The 14869-nt window shown below is 50.4% G+C and overlaps 1 protein-coding gene across 2 annotated transcripts; it reads left to right on the top strand.

Moving 5' to 3' along the window:
- Nucleotides 1-8994: 8994 nt before the first annotated feature.
- Nucleotides 8995-14795, top strand: Mad2l2 (mitotic arrest deficient 2 like 2). 2 transcript variants are annotated; one of them, XM_050153290.1, is made up of 9 exons: nucleotides 8995-9168; nucleotides 9932-9981; nucleotides 10065-10183; nucleotides 12115-12186; nucleotides 12652-12752; nucleotides 13404-13498; nucleotides 13735-13808; nucleotides 14194-14286; nucleotides 14466-14795. In XM_050153290.1, the coding sequence occupies exons 2-9, from the start codon at nucleotides 9942-9944 to the stop codon at nucleotides 14505-14507; spliced, it is 636 nt and encodes a 211-aa protein (XP_050009247.1). In that variant the 5' UTR covers nucleotides 8995-9168; nucleotides 9932-9941; the 3' UTR covers nucleotides 14508-14795. The 2 variants fall into 2 exon arrangements, with proteins under 2 accessions (XP_050009247.1, XP_050009246.1); XM_050153289.1 differs by lacking the exon at nucleotides 8995-9168 and having other exon boundaries at nucleotides 9635-9981.
- Nucleotides 14796-14869: the final 74 nt, after the last annotated feature.

The following is a 14869-nucleotide window of genomic DNA, read 5'->3' as shown; positions in this document are numbered from 1 at the left end:
GCGCGTGGGACGGGTGGGGCACCGGGCAGCGGTGGCACTTCTGGAGCGGCCCGGCAGGGGAGCGGGCAACAAAGGGCAGCGGCGGGGTGTCCCTGGCGGACCCCTCTCCCCCCCAACAATAGGTCCAGGCTGCGCGCTCAGCTGCAGCAGCGTCTGACGGGACAGGAGCCGGCAGGGTCCCCAAAAGGATTATTCCGCCTAGGCTGTCAAATGGGACGGAAGAAATGCCCGCGGCGGGGAAGGCGGGACAGACAGCCGGCGCGGCCTTTGTAGCCCAAGAAAGTACGCGGAGTGGGGGAGGTTCTCAGAGAAGTCCCTTTACCAAGAGGGTGTGCATGAGAATCTCAAAGTGATCGGACTTCACACACACACACACACACACACACACACACACACACACACACACACACGCCGGTCTTGCGCGCTACTCATTCGGGACAAAGCCAGCCCTCCGGGCGGCTCATCCATCACCGCGCGGGGCGCCGTGTCCTGCCGACCCTGGGAGTCCGAGAATGCTGGGTTACTGGTCCCACGGCCCTCATAACTCACAACCGGGTCAATAGGGCCTCCGGCATTGCAAAGATCAAAGAGTAGTGGGGCGGACCCGGCACGTGGGAAGCGGGAAAGGCTTCCATTTCCAGTGTGACAAATTGTGGCTTAGATGCTTAGGAGCGCGGCTCGACATCAGGCAAGATGCCTGTGTTCCTCCTCCAGTGCCAAACGTTGGGCAAATTATCTAACTTCATTGTAGGGAACTCGGGGATTAAGGATTAATGGCCGTGGTCTGTATAAGAAAAATGTTCTGAACCTCCCAGCCCACAAGAGAGGCTCCGGGGAAATTAATCCATTGTCATTGTGAGATTATCACATGACCATGGTGGGCACAGAAAGGCTTGACGAGAAGACTGGGTGCTTACTAGCTGGAAGGTTCAAACCACTGCTCCTATTGAACACAGCTTCGTTATGTATGACTCCGGAGCTTTCGAGAATGGGCGGCACTAGAGTAAAAAGCAAAGCAGTCTAGTTCCTAGCACCCACAAGGCAGCCCATAACCACCCTCAATACCAGTTCCAGAGGATCTGATGCCCTCTTCTGGCCTCCCTCTTCAGACACACATGAGGTGCATAGACAGTCATGCAAGCAAACATACATAGAAACAAATAAATCTTAAAACAAAACAAAAGTGCTGGGCTTACAGTGCATACTTTAATTCCAGCCCTCAGAAGGCAGGGGTAGATCACTGTGAGTTTAAGACTAGCCTGGTCTATACAGTGAGTTCCAGGACAGCAGGTGTAGAGGTATCTTGTCCCAAAAAACAAACAAGCAGTTTGGCACAGCAGTTAAGAGCACTGACTAATCTTCCAGAGGTTCTGAGTTCAATTCCCAGCAGCTACATTGGTGGTTCACAACCACCTGTAATAAGATCTGATGCCTTTTTCTGGCATTGTATACATAATAAATAAATCTTAAAAAAAATAGGGAGAGGGGCCAGGCAGTGGTGGCACACGCCTTTAATCCCAGCACTCGGGAGGCTGAGGCAGGCAGATCTCTGTGAGTTCGAAACCAGCCTGGTCTACAAGAGCTAGTTCCAGGACAGGCTCCAAAACCACAGAGAAACCCTGTCTCGAAAAAAATAATCAGGTGTAGTAGGTGAGTGGATTGATATCTGGGTCTTAGAATCAGTTCCATTAGTCCTCCTATCTGTNAGAAAAACACAGTCCTAAAAGCTACCAAATAATAGTTCAACATCTACAAAACAAAAATTTTCAACATACTGAAGCACTAAATATTACTGGCACAATCCAGTTTCAGGAATTTTGTGATCAAATATTCTAAATCTCCTTTGCATGCTGAGGCATAGTCTCAGAGCTTGGCATATTCTCCGTCATACTTTTCTCCTGAGCTGCTTCCCACCCAGCCCTGAGTGTCTTCTTTGTGTTCATGTATGTGTGAGTGCACAGGTTCATGTATGTTTTATGTATGGGGAGAGGTCAGAAGACAATCTCGTGTTGTTCCTTGGGTGCTGCAATGGTTTAAAAAGGAATGGCCCGGGGCTGGAGAGATGGCTCAGTGGTTAAGAGCATTGCCTGCTCTTCCAAAGGTCCTGAGTTCAATTCCCAGCAACCACATGGTGGCTCACAACCATCTGTAATTCTATCTATCTATCTATCTATCTATCTATCTATCTATCTATCTATCTATCTTGCATACAGTATTCTCAGTACTCTGCCTGCATGTCTGCCTGCTGGGACATGAATGCTGGGAATTGAACTCAGGACCTTTGGAAGAGCAGGCAGTGCTCTTTAACCTCTGAGCCATCTCTCCAGCCCCCATCTGTAATTCTTTAAAAAAAAAAGACTGAAATCAAGAACTGAATTTATTAAAAAAAAATAGGGAGAGCAGAAAGGAACTATAGCAGAGAAGCTACTACATTTAATCTTAAAAAAATAAAAACAATGTGTGTGTGTGTGTGTGTGTAATATCACAGCCTAGAGAAATCTTGTAAATATTATGCTTAGCCAAGCAAGCCAGATATAAGATGATACAGAGGTTCAACTGCATTTTTGTTTGCTTGGTTTTTGTTCTGTTTTTCAAGTCAGGGTTTCTCTGTTTATCCCTGGCTGCCCTGGAAGGGAACTCACTTTGTTGACCAGGTTGACCTTGAACTCAGAGATCCACCTGCCTCTGCTTCCCCAATGCTAGGATTAAAGGCCTGCAACACCAACACCTGATGCAAATTTCTTTGTATTTTGAGCGTTTTAGTTTTTGCCTGTATGTATGTTGTGCACCATGTGAATGTAGCTCCCATGGGGCCAGAATAGGGTCTTGGATCCCCTGGAACTATAGTCACCAAGAGGATGCTTGGAAGCAATCGGGGATCTTTTGCAAGAGCAACAAGTACGCCGCCGGGCGGTGGTGGCGCACGCCTTTAATCCCAGCACTTGGGAGGCAGAGGCAGGCGGATCTCTATGAGTTCAAGACCAGCCTGGTCTACAGAGCTAGTTCCAGGACAGGCTCCAAAGCCACAGAGAAACCCTGCCTCGAAAAAAAAAAACCAAAAACAAACAAACAAAAAAAGAGCAACAAGTGCTCTTAACTGCTGAGCATCTCTCTGGTCCCTCTTTTTTAAATTAACATTTATTATTTTTTAGATTATTTATTTGTATTTTATGTGCATTGGTGTTTTTTTCTGCATATATATATCTGTGTGAAGTAATAGACAGTGGTGAGTCCCCATGTGGGTACTGGGAGTTGAACCCAGGTCCTCTGGAAGAGCAGCCAGTGAACTTAAGCGCTGAGCCATCTCTCCAGCCCCTATTATTATTATTTGTGTATCCAAATGCATGCATATGTGTGGCACCATGCATGTGTCGAGGTCAGAGGACAGCTTTTTGGAGTTGATTTTCACTTTCTACCTATGTGTTCCAGCTTGTTGGCCTGACTTGTTGCTTATTGTTTTGATTGGTGAGAATGTTCTGGAATAAGGTAGTGGCTGATGGCCCAACTCTGTAACTGTCCTAAAATCTGCCGAAGTATATACAGAAAAATGCAAACTTTATAATTTATGGATTACTTTTCAGTGAAGTAGTTATTCATTAGCCGGGTAGGGTAGTGGTGGTGCACCCCTTTAATACCTGCTCTCAGGAGACAGAGGCAGATGGATCTCTGTGAGTTTGAGGCCAGCCTGGTCTACAGAGTGAGTTCCAGGACAGCCAGGGCTACATAGAGCAATCCTGTCTCAAAAAACAAACAAAACAAAACAAAAAGTTATTTATTAAAAAGTGGTAACTGAGAATGGTGGCCTCAGAGAGGGCCCATAGGACACACAGTAGGGCATACAGTGTCTCTGCATTTCTCTGAATGGAAGTTGCTACAATAAACCTTGCTAGTCACTGTGACAAGAAACCTGAAGAACTAACTTAAGGGAGGCAGCATTCATTGACTGACGTTTGCTGAGGGCTCGGGGCATCATCAGGAAGGGCAGAGGTGAGCAGTCCACATGATGGAAGCTGAGACGTTCTTTCCATACCCAGGCCCATGGAATAATGCAGATGTGGACCTTTCTTGCCTTCTAGAAATACCCTCCTTATCCAGGTACTTTTTCCTTTTCCTCCTCCTCCTCCTCCTCCTCCTCCTCCTCCTCCTCCTCCTCCTCCTCCTCCTCCTCCTTCTTTCTTCCTCCTCCTCCTCCTTCTTCTCCTTCTCCTTCTCCTCTTCCCCCTTCTCTCCTCCTCCTCCTCCTTCTTCTTTTCCAGACAGGTGTGTCTGTCTAATCACCCTAGCTGTCCTGTAACTCTCTGTAGACTAGGCTGGGCTTGAACTCACAGAACCTACCTCTCTGCCTCCCAAATGCTGGGATTAAAGGTGTGCACCACCACTACCAGGCGGATCCAGGTCCTTCTAAAGCTAGCCTCACAGCCCATTGAAGTGTAATGATATTTCATTTGTATTTTAATAATTTGTATTGCCTGAAGATCAGAGAGTAAAACAGCCACACTGGTCAGCCATACAGACCAGGCAGTGGTGGCACACACTTATAATCTCAGTAGCTATGCTAATTAACTATAGAGACCGGGAGGTGGTGGTACCTGCCTTTAATCCCAGCCCTAGAGAGGACTATAAAACAGGAAGAGACAGCACCCAGCTCAGTCTCATTCTGAGGATTCCTGGAAGCAGAATCACCTTTTCAGTCTGAGGTGGAGGTTAGAGCCAGTGGCTGGCTGATCTTTGCTTTTCTGACCTTCAGGATGAACTCCAATATCTGTCTCTGGGTTTTATTACTCATACTACATGGTGGTGTGGTTGGCCCCTGTCACCAGCCAGCACATCCATGGAGGGGTTGGTGTGTGTGGGCTATGTTCTAACTGAAGGGTTGGATGTTGTCTTCTGTCACTGCCCTGAGGTGGAAGCTTTTGGAAGCTTTGGTGTGGGTCAGAGGTCAGCAGTGGGTCCTAGGATCTGAGACTGTTGTATACATCAGGCCCTGCTCCAGAAAGTCAAGTGAGGTTGAAAGGTCACTACTTCTCAACTAAATCTCACGCCGAGAGGACGTGTGTCCACTCCCCCCCCCCCAGCACCCAAGAGGCCTATCCGTTGCCTCTAGAAATGGAAATGAGGGAGGATGCTAAGGATAGATAAGTTATCTTTTGTTTTGAGACCCAGTTTGTTTTTCTTAGGCTGGCCTTGAACTCACACAGCTGAAGTTAACTTTGAACTTCTGACCTCTCTGCCTCTGCCTGAGTGGTGAGATTACAGGTGTGTTCTAACGTAGCGCCCAGGTTACGAGATGCTTGGGCCAAACTGAGGGTTTCATGCGTGTTAGGCATGCATTCTATCAATTTAGCTACATCCCAGCCTTAAGGCATTGTTTTTTTTTTTTTGTTTTTTTTTTTTGTTTTTTTTTTTTTTGGTTTTCCGAGACAGGGTTTCTCTGTAGCTTTGGTGCCTGTCCTGGAACTAGCTCTTGTAGACCAGGGAGATCCGCCTGCCTCAGCCTCCCGAGTGCTGGGATTAAAGGCGTGCGCCACTACCACCTGGCAAGACTTTGTTTTGAAAAGCAAGATGATTTATCTTTATCCAGTGTGGTCCTTCTGAGGGCTTAAGTAGTCTGTGTGGGGTTTTTGTTTTGAGAGGGAGTTTCACTGCCTTGCTTTGGCTGGCCTGGAACTCTCCACGTAGTAGACCAGGCTGTCCTCAGATTCAGAGTTATTCTTTTCTCTGCCTTACCAGTGCTGTGATTTAAGGTCTGTGCCCCGTGCCTGAAGGTGTGTGTAGATCTCTTCTATTTGTTAATCTTTGTTTTTATTTATTGTGTTTGTGCAAGCATGCGGATGTGTGTCCGTATGTGGATCAGAGGACGACTGGGTGGGAGTGGGCTCTCTTTCATCACGTGGTCCCTGGGGGTCGAACTCAGGTTGTCGGGCTCCCCAGTCCTGTGTGGATCTTATCATCGTCACATGGCCACTATGTAACCATTTATGCATTCTGTCCTTATATAGAATTTTGTTTTATTTTGGGCTGGAGAGGGTGGCTGAGAGCATTTGTTGCTCTTGCAGAGGTCCTGGGTCTGATTCCAAGCATGGATGTGGTGACTCAGAACCACCCATAACTCCAGTACCAGGTAGTCAGAGGAGGGTACTCTTCGTGACTTCTGCCGGCATGGGGCACATGTGTGGTGCACATACATACAAGTAGGCAAAACATTCATACACATAAAATAAAAAAGTCCAATAAGCAGAATTATATCTTATTTATTTTGGAGAAAGACTGTGTCGCTCTGGCTGATTTGAACCTTGTGGCAATATTCCTGCCTCCTGAGTGCTAGGACTCACAGTGTACACCACCATGTCCAGATAACCCTTTGGGTTTGGCTCTAAAGTTTCCCATTTCAAAGATGAGCAAGCTGAGGCTGGAAGAAGGAAAGTCTCTCCTGGCTGGATGAGCATCAGGTGGCAGAGAAAAGCAAGTGGACACACAAGTGGGCTCCTGGGGGAGCAGACCACAGTCTGGCCTTGCTGGCATCAGAGGTCTTAGCTTCTTCTTTCTAAGGAAGCTGGGGTACAGCTCAGGCCACTGGGCAGGAGCCCTCACGATCATATCTTCCTCCACCTTCCTTTTAGCCGTTCACTGAACACGTACGTGTTCTTAGAGAGCCTGAGCTGGCCAGGCGCTGGTGAGGTGTTAAACTTTAAAAAAAAAGAAAAAAGAAAAAAAAGAACCAGACAGACCAGGTCCCTTTCTCCCAGTAGACCAGGAAGCTGGGGGAGCACCAGAGTGTCCTGGGACTGCCAACCAGGCTGTGTATGGTTGATTCCCTTTCTCTCTCCCTGCCCCATGTGTTTGTTTGCTGGGAGCCCGAGACACTTGGGAAAAGATGTGTATCCTTTATTAATTACTTTATTTTGTACATTTATTTATTCATTGTGTGTGTGTCAGAGAGAGAGAGAGAGAGAGAGAGAGAGAGAGAGAGAGAGAGAGAGAGAAAGCACAGTAGCATGCCTACACTTGCAGGAGTTGGCTTTCTCCTTCCACCGCCCCACCATGTGGGTCCTGGGAATCGAACTCAGGTTGTCAGGACTGGGTGACAAGCCCCTTTACCTGCTAGGCCATCTCACCTGCCCAGATGACACTTTCGTGATCGATCCCCTCTGGACAGGACATTGGCTAGAGAAGCATGTTGCGAGTCTGCACGCTTCCATGACAAGTGTTTTGCCCAATTCACTCCTTGTGTTTGCTCAGCATACCCCGAGAAGCCTCTGGCACATCAGTGGAGGCCTGGTCTTCGCAGGGCTGGTGCTCACACATTTTTCTTATTGTATTTTATTTTTTTTTTGTCTAACTTATCTGTTTCCATTTCTGTATCTCTTGGAAGTGATTTTCCCTCTGTCCCCATTGAAGGCCCCCAGGGACCTGCTCTAGTTGGCAAACACGTACACACTTTCTTTTATCCTTGACATGTGACTTTCCTTCCCAACCTCCCCATTACTAGTGTCCTTACAGTGGAAAACATGCAAATAACGTTGAAAAAACAGGCTCCTACCAAATGGGGATTAAAAAACAATAACTTACTCCATAATGCAATCTCATCCTCCAGTCATCCATCACGCTGGTATGACTAAGATGAAAGAAAACCCAGGCACTGCAGGGTTGCAGGCAGAGGTCCCCAGCTGGTTCCAAGCTATGCCTCAGACTCTCCCCACCCCCCACCCACATCAGTGATGAAAATGCTTCAGAAGCCTGGGGGGGGTGGATAAAGGAGGATTCTGGCATTCTCCAACCCGCCCTGATGAAATCTCACTGCACTGAACTCTACAGAGCAGTGAGTTGGCCAGTCAGCTCTGAGGAAAGGGCTCTGTGGGACACGGAGCCATGTGGACAGAGTTGCTGTGCCCACTGACAGGTGTATCCATCCCTAAAGCCAAACCAGCCATTCCATGGTTAAGCACTGACCTGTTACAGAATTCAGGCACTCTCTGCTGGCAGTTCCCACATTTTCTTGGGCATACAAGTTCCCCAGGGAGCTTGTTAAAGAGCAGAACACCACTCTAAGCCTGCCCTGGTCAGGCGAGTCAGGGCAGCTGGGCAGCCAGGGTTTAATAGGGTCCCCGGGGGCTGAGATACAGACTTTTTAGGCCTGCATTTTGAGAACTGCTTTGCTCATATTTTGGGTTAATCCTATCCCTGGCCTGCTATTTATCCCTTCCCGCGAGGAAGATGTAAATACAGGTTTGAAAGCTTCTGGGAAGGAGGGTGCAGGGATGTTTTAAAGCAATATTCTCTATGGAGACAGACTGAGACACTCTTATACCCCTGGAGGGTAGAGGCCAAGGCAGTGGTTCTCAACCTCTTTAATGCTGTGACCCTTTAATACAGTTCCTCACGTTGTGGTGACCCCCCCACCATAAAATTATTTTTGTTGCTACTTTATAACTAATTTTGCTACTGTTATGAATCTTAATGTAAAGATATGATATGCAGGATATTGGATACGGGACCCCTCTGAAAGGGTCATCCAGACCACTTCTTAACCTCAGGTTTCCTATCTGTTAATAGAAGGCTGTGAGTTAAATGGGCTGCTTTAGATCTATAGAGTGGGGATGTAAAGGCAGCATTTAGCTCCTAGGGCTAATGAAGGAATTAATATAAATCAGTTGGGGAAGGTAGAGTGATGGCTTAGTGGTTGGGAGCACTGGCTGCTCTTCCAGAGGACAAGGAAGGAGTGTTGGGTGTGGGGTTCAATTTGCAGCACCTGTATAGCGGTTCACAACCATCCATAGCTCCAGTTCCAGGAGTCTGACGCCTCTTTTGGCTTTCACCCGCACCAAGTACTCAGTGTCCAGACATGCATGCAGACAAAACACCCACGCACATAAATAGATGGAAATCAGGGTTTGTTACATAAAATGGTTCCATATTATGAATGTAATTCTCATACTAGTAAAATAATCTGAGGCCTTTTTGGCTCTTTTGGAATTCAGTGCGTGCCCTCTGCAGGTAGAACCCTGGAACAGCACTACTGCCCGCCCTGTCAGCTAGCTGCGTGACACAAGTCCTCAATAGGCTCCTCGGCAGAAAGAAGCCGGGAATCCACACCCTTTCTGAGGATTCAGCGAGTCAACCCACGGACACCCTGCCTGGGCGCCTAGCACTCGGCTGCTGCTTCCAAAGGTCAGCTATTGTGAAGCAACCGTGGGACATGCCATTCTTTAGGGAGGTCAACCCCCAAGAGCACTTCGATTCCGGTTGGGGGTGGAGCGTCTCGGGTGCATCTCGGACCTCCCCTGTCCCCGCCCCCAAGCCTGCGGATTCGCTTTCGGTTGGGCAGGCTGAGACTCCCGGGACGCTGACTCTGAACTAGCAGCAGATGTCGCTGCCCTCCCTTGGTCCCCAGCTGTGCTTTGCAGCTGGCTCTCACTTGCAGCTACATAAGGGAAATGCCCGGGCGGGGGAAACACAGCGATCCTGCGTAGAGGCCGCCGAAATCTCTTTATAGCTCCCACCTGAAGTCCAAAGGCGGCTTAGTTTACTCTCCTGAGATCCCTGTCGCTCAGGCGGGTCTCCGCCCCTAAGCCCCGCCCCCGAGACTGCTCCACCTCTCCCAGCAGGGTGAGGCTCGGATTGGACAGTTTCGGGGTGGGCGTGACCGATGGCAGCGCTGGATCCGCGGGAGCATCGCGGTTGTTACTGAGGCCGGGGGATACTGAGGGACCTGCGGAGGGTCCCGGCCGGTGGCTTCCGTCGCCCGAGCAAAGTTTCGAACCTGAGGCCGAAACCCGAGCCGACGATCGGAGAGGAGCGCGGAGAGGGCGGGATTTCCGCCGGGAGGGATCCGGCCGCTCAGGGGGTGGGGCTTCCCGGACTGGGCTGCGTTTCCCGCGTGCGGGGCGGGGTGCCGTGGGTCCCTGCTGACACCCTCCGCGCCCTCCCCCAGGCGGCCAAGGATGACCACGCTCACGCGCCAAGACCTCAACTTTGGCCAAGGTAGGGATCTGGGGCCTGCAGGACGTTGGGGTGGGGGCGGTCCTGACTGGATCCCTGCTCATCAACTGTGTCTCCTCGCACAGTGGTGGCCGACGTGCTCTCCGAGTTTCTGGAGGTGGCCGTGCACCTGATCCTCTATGTGCGCGAGGTCTACCCAGTGGGCATCTTCCAGAAGCGCAAGAAGTACAACGTGCCGGTTCAGGTGAGTCCCGGTGCCCGGCTGGATTTAAAAACCTTTATTCTACCTACAAGCTCCCTCACTCCCCAACGGATGCTGATAGCGGACAGCCTCCTGCCTTTCACCGCCACCAAGCTTTTCCCCTTTTGACCTCAGATGGGATCCTCTGGTTAGGGACCCTAGATAAGAACTATTCCAAGCTTGCGTTTTAAAGGGGTTTCCGAGGCTGGGAACCGTGGCTTGGGCAGAGCATTCCCACAGTGCCCAATACCTTTCTCTCCTCATTCTCCCTAAACTCTAAAGATTATTTTAAAAATTATTTATTATTGTTTACTTGAGATGGTGGTCTGACTGTGTAGGCATGGCTGGTGTGGACTTACACTATGTAGATCAGACTGGCCCCGAATGCACGGAAATCCTCCTGCCTCTGCCTCCTGAGTGCTGTGAACAAAGGCGTTAGCCACCATGCCTAGCTTTGTATTTTTTTGATATTTGTATTGTGTGTGTATGTACATGTGTCTATGTCTGCGTGTTTGTATGTAGGGGTGCCCACTGAGGCTAGAAAAGGGCATGGGAGCCCTTGACATCTGTAAGATGCCTAAGGTGGGTACTGGGGATCTGACTCAGGTATTTGAGTGGAAAGGGCTGTTAACTGCTGAACTATCTCTTTAGCCCCCCCTCCCCCTTTTAAATCCAGATCTCATGTTCTAGACTAGCCTGGGCCCAGAGCTGTTAGGAACTTAGGGCAGGCCTAGAATTCCTGATCCTCCTGCATCCGCCTCCCGAGTCATGTGATTACCAGGGAACATTACCAAGCTTCCTGTTTTTTGTTTTGTTTTCCTAGACAGGGTTTCTCAGTACGACCCTGGCTGTCCTGGAACTCTCTATGGAGACCAGGCTAGGCTTGAACTCAGAGATCTGCCTGTCTGCTGAATGCTGGGGTTAAAGATGTACGCCACCCTACATGGTTCCTGGGTTTAACTTTGAAAGGTGAAAGAGTGGACAGCTGTCTCTCTCCCAAGTGCAATCACTCAGTCAACCTGAGACTCATGACCTCTGACCACTGGGAGGTGGCAAAAGATGTACAGCTACCAGAAGGTGTAGAAGAAGGTGCTACTGGGCACCTTCTGGGCACTAGGAGTTTCTTATCAATCTTCACCTTTATTAGATCTTCCCAGATGACATCATTTAAGTTCAGAGATGTTAAGTCATTTGCCTGTGGCTACACAGCTCTTCCCCCTTCAACCCTCCCAGGTAGGGTTTATCTGTATAGCCCTTGCTCAGGCTGGCCTCAACTCAGAGATCCGCCTGCCTCTGCCTCCCCGAGTGTTGGTATTAAAGGCACATGTCACCATGCCTGACCCTATACAGTTTTTTTAAAATATTTATTTATTATGAGTACAATATTCTGTCTGTGTATATGCCTGCGGCCAGAAGAGGGCACCAGGCCCCATTACAGATGGTTGTGAGCCACCATGTGGTTGCTGGGAATTGAACTCAGGACCTTTGGTAGAGCAGGCAATGCTCTTAACCACTGAGCCATCTCTCCAGTCCCCCCTATACAGTTTTTGTTTAGCTTTTCAAGACAGGGTTTCTCTGTGTAGCCCTGACTGTCCTTGAACTTTGTAGACCAGGCTGGCTTCAAACTTGGGAGAGCCACCTGCCTCTGCCTCTCAAGTGCTGGGATTAAAGGCGTGTGCCATCATCGCCTGGCTCTATACAGCTTCTTAATGTTAATGTCAAATGCTGGTGCTGAGATGGAGTGCCTGTCTTTGTCTCTCCAGGGATAAATCTATCCATAGTTCTTACTACCATGATGGTGAGTTTGATCTTGCAGGCAGGGAGACCTTGGGAATGGCTGTTGTTTGTTCAGAACCCAGCAAGTGTGTGTGTGTGTGGTGGTGGTGGTGGTGGTGTTCCCCCACTCATCAACAGCCTTGTGGGGTTGTATGCAGATGTCCTGTCACCCGGAGCTGAACCAGTACATTCAGGACACTCTTCACTGCGTCAAACCGCTGCTGGAGAAGGTGAGGGGGCCCCAGGTCCTAAGGGACACCCCATACCTCTTTGCTTCTGGGCTGACTCTGTGGGGAGTGCTCGTATCTCTTAACAACCAGAAGCTTCCACCCCCCAGCTAGCAACAGGTTCCAGGGCATGTAGGTCACATCTAGGGTGGGCCAGATCTGGGTGGGCCTGCCCTGGGTGATCCTGGGTGCCCTGGTCCTTCTCATGTCCCCATGGCCTGCCCCATCCCTGCATCCCTGTTCCCCATTCTCTCTGGGCTGGGCACCCTTGGGTTTTTTCTATTCTATCTTGTCCTGGTCTAAGACTTGCTGGGGAACCTTCATGGGAGCCAGGCATCGCCTACAGGACTATAGCATTCATGTCTTGGGAGCCTACTTGCACTTCTTGCTTGCTGGACTCCCAGGCAGCCTCAGCCAGCGCCCTGGGCCCTGCGCATAGCTCTGGAGCAGGGGTTCTTGTGCTTACAGAACGATGTGGAGAAGGTCGTGGTGGTGATTTTGGATAAAGAACACCGTCCGGTGGAGAAGTTTGTCTTTGAGATCACCCAGCCGCCCTTGCTGTCCATCAGGTAGGTGAGCTGTCACCCTCCCTCGGCTGGCTGCTGCAGTCTCTCACCGGGATCCCTCTACCGGCTCCACATGACCCTAGTAAAGACCCTGAGATGGCAATACATACTGTTAGCACCTGAGACACCCTGGCCACAGGCCATTGTGAGTGGTGCAGAGGTGACGTGGTCAGCCTGTGCCATCCCTGAGGTATCCCAGGGAATGGTGATTGTTAGTTCCTAGCCTTACTGTGTAGACAGAAAAACCAAGGTCCTGAGAGGTGACCTGTGTGGTGTCACCCCGTGATTATAAAACCCAGGACTCTGGTTGCCATGGTGTCAACTTCTTGCTCTCTGTGCTGAGGTAGGGGTAGTGGAATCAGGATCCAGCCTGTCCCCTGGCTAGGCGGCCTCCAACAAGCACTTTCTCCTCTTGTCGTGGGGTCCTGAAAGTATGCAGGGGCTTGAGCTGTGCCCTGGGTGTCTTCTAGCTAGCTGAATATTAAAACTGCCTAAAGGGACCCCTGCACCCTGCCTCCATTCTGTCAGGGGTGGGCCTGGACTGGCTCTCTCAGGCACCAAAGGAATTTGGCCCAGTCTGCTTCCAGAGTGCACTGTGTGCTGGGGGTGGCGGAGGAGCACGGTAGAATGGGAGACCTCCTTTCCCATTCCCAGTTCAGACTCCCTACTGTCTCATGTGGAGCAGCTGCTGCGAGCCTTCATCCTGAAGATTAGTGTGTGTGACGCTGTCCTGGATCACAACCCTCCAGGTCTGATGCCCCACTCCCCCACTGTTCCCCTGGTTACCTCGGCATGCTGTGTTCTTCCTAGTTAGCTGCCCTGAGCCACCCTCTTTCCCCGCCCATCAACACCCGAGGTTCATCTCTCCAGGACTAACTGTATTTCTAGCTCCCGCTGACACTGTCTTTTCCATTGGCTACACTGTACATCTTGTGGGATCCCGAGGCTACCTACCTTTGCCCTTGACCAAGCAATCCCTCCGCAGGCTGCACGTTCACAGTCCTTGTGCACACGAGAGAAGCTGCCACTCGAAACATGGAGAAGATACAGGTCATCAAGGTGTGTGTATGCGCGCGCATGTGTGTATGTGTACCATTTTCAGGGCGCTGCCTGTGGCTGACACTTGTTTACGACAGTGCCTGGCATCAAGTGGGCTCCCTTGCGCGTTACCCACCTGACCACATCCGTGTGTACCCAAGGGTGAGAAGAACCACAGTGGAGCCAGGTGTTAAACAGCTAGCTCACCCTGGCTCTTCTGAACAGAGTTCTCCAGAGAAGGGCCCTTACCCTTCAGTTTCAGAATCATTTAGCACCACACTGGGAATATAAATTGCTGGGGTTCCAGTGCCCCCCCCATGCAGTGTGGGTCCTGGAGGGGAAGGTTAGCCAAGTGAAGACAGACTGAGGTGTGGCTCCTTCTCATTATCACCGGTCCCATCCCTAGGATTTCCCCTGGATCCTGGCAGATGAACAGGATGTCCACATGCACGATCCCCGGCTGATACCCCTAAAAACCATGACATCGGACATCTTAAAGGTGAGCTGTCAGGGATCAGACTATGGAGGAAGCCTTATCTAGGAGACTCAGGGCCCAGAGCTAATTCCCGGCTAGAGCGTGTGCTGCCCAAGGTCTGGGGGTTACCCTCTAGTTTCCACCCCTTCCTGAGTCTTGCCAGCAGATACCTCATGGTCTGACCAAAGCCAATTCTCTACTAGATGCAGCTCTATGTGGAAGAACGTGCTCATAAAAACAGCTGAAGGCATGCCTGCCACCTGATGCCCAGCTGCACCACTCGGGGGCCCCAGCCCAGGGCAGTGCTGCAGGGCCCCCCGACTCCAAGTGCTCTTATCGCCTTGACATGTGGCCGCCCCTCTGGCTGGGATGCTCGGTCCTGCTTGCCTTCTTGAGGCAGCCTTCCCCGGAGGTTAGGGAAGAACGCAAGGACAGACACCATTTCTCAGCAGCCTCCTGGGGCTCAGCCGGCTAACACCGTCCATCTGAAATACTGTGTTGTGAATTATTGTTAATAAAGGGGCCCCAAGGGCTGACTGTATTGTCATTAACCAAAACAGGAGAAGCGAGTGCAGGAGGAGAGGGGTGCCGGAACCCCACCTGCATG

The sequence above is a fragment of the Alexandromys fortis genome, unplaced genomic scaffold (assembly GCF_014885135.2).
Source record: "Alexandromys fortis isolate MF-2015 unplaced genomic scaffold, M_Fortis_MF-2015_v1.1 scaffold_88, whole genome shotgun sequence".
NCBI classification, from domain to species: domain Eukaryota; kingdom Metazoa; phylum Chordata; class Mammalia; order Rodentia; family Cricetidae; genus Alexandromys; species Alexandromys fortis.
Note: the sequence above shows the minus strand (reverse complement) of the source record. Positions and strands in the feature narration are given on the sequence as shown.